Here is a 5,967-nt window from a genome sequence, read left to right as displayed (position 1 = left end):
TCGTGAAAAAAGCGAACGGCAAATGGAGGATGTGCGTGGACTTCACGGATCTGAATAAGGCCTGCCCCAAAGACGATTATCCTCTTCCTAAGATAGATCGTCTGATAGATTCCACAGCAAGCCACGCTCTATTGAGTTTCATGGATGCAAACGCCGGCTACCATCAGATCCCCTTGGCCATAGAAGACCAGCCACATATGGCCTTTATTACCAATGCCGGAGTATACTGTTAAAAGGTTATGCCCTTCGGGCTAAAGAATGCTGGAGCTACTTACCAGAGAATGGTCAATAAGGTCTTCCAATCTCAAATAGGCCGAAACTTGGAAGTATACGTGGACGATATGATCACAAAAAGCAAGCAAGCGTCCCAACATGCCGCGGACTTACGCAAAACATTCAACACCCTCCGGAAACATCAAATGAGACTCAACCCTGAAAAGTGCGTGTTTGGAGTCACCGGTGGGAAATGCCTTGGTTTCCTTGTTGACGAAAGAGGAATAGAAGCCAACCCTGATAAGATACAGGCAATCCGGGACATGAAGTCCGCAGGATCCGTAAAAGAAGTTCAAAAGCTAACAGGATGCATAGCTGCTTTAGGAAGATTTTTATCCAAGTCCGCGGATAGATGTTCGCCCTTCTTCAAAACCCTCAAGCAAAGCAAGTTCGAGTGGACAAAAGAAGCCAAGGAATCCTTCCAGCAGTTGAAAGAGCACTTGTCTTGTTTACCGAAGCTAGTCTCGCCATACAACGGGGAAAAACTGGTCTTATATGTCTCGGTCTCCGAATACTCTCTGTCAGGAGTACTGATCGCCGAAAGAGAAAAGAAGCAATTCCCCGTGTACTATGTGAGTCACGCCTTCCGAGGATCTGAAGGAAACTATAGCGAAGTAGAAAAAGTCTTATTTGCAATCGTGATGGCAAGCAGAAAGCTGAAACCTTACTTCCAATCCCACCAGATCATCGTCAGATCCAGCCAACCCGTGAAAAAGATTCTGGAAGGAAAGAATAAATCAAGCCGCGTCACTGATTGGGCTAATCAACTTGCGGATTTCGGCATCGAATATGAACCACGAACGGCGATCAAAGCACAAGCTTTGGAGGACTTCATCGTCGAAAGCACTATCCCCCAACATCCTGAGCCTAATCAAGAATGGAAGTTATATGTGGATGGATCCTCGACACAATCAGCAAGCGGAGCTGGGTTGCTGATCGTGTCTTCTGCAGGGGTCCGTATGGAAAGAGCGGTCAGATTCGAGTTTGCGGCCTCTAACAATGAAGCGGAATACGAAGCATTACTCATGGGGCTCAAAATCTGTCATGAAGCAGGTGCGAAAGTATTATCCACTTTTTCTGACTCCCAGTTAATAGTCGGACAAGTAAATGGAGAATTCGAGGCCAAAGATGAAGGCATGAAGATGTACCTGCAACAAGTAAGAGAATTTGTCAAGAAATTCGACAAATTCACATTAGTCCACATCCCACGATCTCAAAACGCTCAAGCCGATTCCTTAGCAAAACTCGCCAGCTCAGCTGAAACAGTCGCGGCTCGCGATATTATCTGGGGAGTTCTTCCGAACCCCAGTATCAACCTCATGGTTAACACAATTGATAGATCAGATATGTGGATGGAACCGTACATCAAATTTTTGCAAAATCAGACGCTCCCCCATGACGAGAATCAAGCCAAAATGCTTCAAAAAAAGGCCAGATGGTTCGAGCTCCACGAAGGCACGCTCTATAAAAAATCATATACCCATCCCCTCTTGAAGTGTGTTTCTCCTGAAGAAGGAAACTACATCCTTCGCGAAATACATGAAGGCGGATGCGGTATACATCAAGGAGTACGAACTGTCATTGGCAAAATCCTCAGAAGCGGATATTACTGGCCCTCTCTTAGGGAAGACGCGGAAACATTAGTCAAGCGATGCCCCGAATGCCAATACCACTCAAAGATTGAAAGAAAACCATCTAACTACCTGTCCATCATGCAAGCCGTCTTACCGTTCGATAAATGGGGTATGAATCTCCTTGGCCCCTTCCCTCCCGCAAAGGGACAACGCAAATTCATTATAGTGGCCATTGATTATTTCACCAAGTACGTGGAAGCAGAGCCCCTCAGCTCCGTCACGGATAACCAAGTCTACCAATTCATATGGCGAAATATCATCACAAGATACGACATTCCCCGTGTGATCATCACTAACAATGGGAGACAATTTGTCAGTAAGAACACAACACAATATTGTGACAGATTTGGCATTCAAATTCGTTTCAGCTCCGTATCTCGGCCACAAACAAATGGGCAAGTTGAATCAGCAAACAAGGAGATCCTAAACGGTATCAAAAAGAAGATAGAAGGGCTTAAAGGTACTTGGGACGAAGAACTACCCGGCATCTTGTGGGCAAGCCGAACAACCGTCAAAGAAGCAACGGGGCATACCCTATTCTCTCTAGTATATGGATCTGAAGCAGTGCTTCCAGTAGAGATAGGCATACCCTCCACAAGGTTCACCTACTACTCACACGACGAGAATGAACAGAGGAAAAGGGAGAACTTGGATCTGCTTCCAGAAACACGGGGGAACGCATTATTAAGGTCCATGGCCCAGAAGCAAAAAATGACTCGCAACTTCAACCGGCTCGTCAAAACAAAACATATTCATGTGGGGGACTATGTCCTACGCAAAGTCGAAGCCACAGGGAAAATCGTAGAGAAAGGGAAGCTTGGAGCCAACTGGGATGGTCCGTTCAAAATCGTCCGTATCATCAAACCTGGAACATTTGAACTAGAAGACATGAATGGAAAGAAGCTATCCCGCCCATGGAATGGAGATCATTTGAAAAAGTACTTCATTTAATAAGATTCGCAAGAGGCCAGTCCGATCATTAATGTCATAACAAGCTCATCCCGCGGCATTGTCACATTGTTCAAAATCAGTTGTATCTCATCCCGCGGCATGAGTCGCGTTGTCATTACATTTTTCAATAATCGAGATTTCATTTTTCAGATTTACCCGGCTCTAAAAAGTATTCATTTTTTATTTCTGGTAATATTGCAAATCTTATAAAATTCAGTTGAGTCCATAAGTTGGACCCCTTGAGAGGGGTCCAATATCCAAATTAATTCTAAGTCGTCACAAATCGTGACATCGACAAGTCGGACCCTCAGATTAGGGTCCCAAGTTCTAATTTATTCTAAGTAAAAATTCGCTGGATGTGTCACAACCGTGACATCGACAAGTCGGACCCCCGATTGGGGTCCCATGTTCTAAATTATTCTAAGTAAAAATTCGCTGGATGTGTCACAACTGTGACATCGACAAGTCGGACCCCCAGATTGGGGTCCCAAGTTCTAAATTATTCTAAGTAAAAATTCGCTGGATGTGTCACAACCGTGACATCGACAAGACGGACCCTTAAACTGGGGTCTCAAGTTCGAACTCATCCTAAGTTAAAATCTCACTGGATGTTCCCTAACCGTGATGTCGACAAGTCGAACCTTTGGATGGGGGTCTCAAGTTCAAAATTATTCAAAGTAAAATATTTAGCAAGATGTTTCCTGTCCACAACGTCGATAAGTCGGACCCTCAGATAAGGGTCCTAAGTTCAATATTAGACCAAGTAAATCTTCAAGGTCACCCGGCCGGGACATCGATAAGTCGGACCCATAGATTGGTTCCAAGGTCGAAGTTGTCAGGTTTACTCAAAGTAAATATCGCCTAGCCGTGACATCAATAAATCGGACCCATAGAATGAAGCCCAAGATCGAAATTATTCCAAGTAAAAAATTATTTCTTGCTTATTGATTGAAAGATTACGCGGCCAATGAAAAAGAATTGGAAATACTTAAACAAAAAAATACATCGGTATCAAGAATAAATCGTTGATCATATGAATAATTCGGCACAAAAAATGATTCTATTCAAGGTTATAAAAGTTAAATACAAATGTCAAGTTTACATTACAAAAATCAGAAATCGTCCAAAAAGGCGTCTACATCTCCCTCCGGATCTTGAGGAGGGGACCCGGCCACTCCCTCGCCAAGGCTCGGAGTGAAGCTTATGAATTCTTCAACATCGAACGGCTCCACTCCGATCTCGGATAAATCCCTGGATAAGCCTTGGAGGTTCTTGCCCTCGTCAATCAGCAGGTTGGATAAATTTAAGCACAAACTCTCCAGCTTAGAGAGCGCCAAGTTCTCGAGGACGTCCAAGGCTGAGGGAGGAGAGAGAGAGAGTTTGTCCAAATCAAGACATAAGGCCTCCCTTTCAACAGCAATGTCCACTCTCTCTGACCACTCCCTTGCCTCTTCCGCGTCCCAATGGGGGTCCACCAGCACCGCTGACTCCCGCTCCAAAATCGGAGCTAGGTTAGCCAAAGCTTCGTTCCCCTTTTCGTTTGCCTTTTCAAGGAGGGAATCGAAGTTGATGCCTAACTCCGCGGCAGCCAGGCGAAATTTTTCATCGCTTATCATGGTACCGGCGCCCACCATTTCCGTGGTCAGCGCCCCCAAGAAACTTGACGCCTCCGGCTCATCCGAGGTCAACCAATCCCTTACCATCCGCGACTTCCTACCCAAGCAAAGCTTGTATATTCTTGCCGCGGATAACAAGGTTTGGAACTTATCCGAATCATCAGACACCTGACGCAGAAGTGACTGATTTTGTCGAACCAGCCTAGCATGAATATCCGTCAGGTGCCCGATCTCATGGCCAAGGGTGGCCGACATGTTTGACGCCGCATCCAAATTAGCCACGGTCCCCTCTAGCTGCTTCCTGGCCCTCTCTCGCCATTGTTCTGTGCTGACTAAGCGCTCTTTTAGTTCGACGCACTTAGCCAGCTTCTCTTTTAAGACAGGCAGCTCCTCAAGATCCGCCCTCAACTTCTTCAGCTCCTCCTCTTGTTCATGGCAGTGAGAAGTGAGGGCCGCCAGGGTTTCTCTATCTGCGGCACTCTGACGACTGAGGTTCAATTCAAACGATAACCTCAAGTATGTCTGCAAAAAGGAATCAGGTCAATAGATCATCCGGCAGTCTTATTCAAACAGATTATGAAGAATGTAACATCATACCTCAACCGCCGAGGCTTGGAGTTGGCGAACCCTGTCGATAGGAGGCAGGGACTCCAGATGATCGACGTCCTTCCGGCTGATCAGATGGGATGTCGCCTTGTTAAAACGGGTGATCATACCCTTATGGCCCAATTCCTTGAAGAGGGTATCGTGTTGGAAGGGTGTGACCTCCCTACGACGATACACCTCCTCTATCCGCGGCTCTGGGGCCGCAGATGACTCCCCGGCTTTCTCCTTGCCTTTATGTGAGACTAGGGCCTCGATCGGGGGAGTCGGTGTCTCCTCTCCCGCCGACCTCGCTTGTAGAGGTACGGCGGTGTGTATGGTATCTGGGGAGGCCCTCTTAGCCGCGCTCTCCCCGTGGGAAGGAGAGTCTCTTTTTCTCTTTCTCTCCTTCCCACTCTTCTTCTTCCTCGATTCACTCTTCTTAGAAGGAATTACCCTCTGAGAGTCATCGGGAATGTGGACTCTCTTCCTCTCATCGAGGAGACGGAGAGCCTCCTCCTCACCGGGCACTTCCTCCAGCCCCTTCTCCACTGTTGTCGAGTCCTACAAGAGAAAAAGTTAGAAGAAATCGAAGAAATCTCTCAGTTCGAAAAAAATGTATGAAGTTATACCTTTGGAGGAAGAGGTAGAGGCTTTTCCGCGGGCCGTTGGATGGCCCCTTGAGCAAGTCTCACAACGCTGAATTTCTTCATGAGTTCTGGACTTTTCGCTCGTAGGTTTTCCTTGGCTATCCCTGCGAAACCACGAGTTAGAAACAAGCAAACATACCATAGAAAAGAGAAGGAAGAAATCCGACAACTCTTACTCCGATCGATAGCCAAGCTGATGCCGAATGCTGAGAGGAGGTTCTCATTCTCCAACTCAGGACGACCTGGTATCCAGTTGAGCTG

At 46.5% G+C, this 5,967-nt stretch overlaps 1 protein-coding gene across 1 annotated transcript; it reads left to right on the top strand.

Annotated features, from left to right (window-relative positions):
* The first annotated feature begins 239 nt into the window (after positions 1–239).
* On the top strand, positions 240–2,858 carry LOC130798929 (uncharacterized). The gene has a single exon (XM_057662026.1). The coding sequence runs from the start codon at positions 240–242 to the stop codon at positions 2,856–2,858; it is 2,619 nt and encodes an 872-aa protein (XP_057518009.1).
* The last annotated feature ends 3,109 nt before the right edge of the window (positions 2,859–5,967 follow it).

This window comes from Amaranthus tricolor, chromosome 13 (genome assembly GCF_026212465.1).
Source record: "Amaranthus tricolor cultivar Red isolate AtriRed21 chromosome 13, ASM2621246v1, whole genome shotgun sequence".
In the NCBI taxonomy this organism is placed as follows: domain Eukaryota; kingdom Viridiplantae; phylum Streptophyta; class Magnoliopsida; order Caryophyllales; family Amaranthaceae; genus Amaranthus; species Amaranthus tricolor.
This window is presented reverse-complemented; position numbering and strand designations above follow the sequence as displayed.

What these genes read in the sequence shown, in the direction of transcription:
- LOC130798929 (XM_057662026.1), top strand. Translation starts at nt 240, where the DNA reads ATGCCCTTCGGGCTAAAGAATGCTGGAGCTACTTACCAGAGAATGGTC.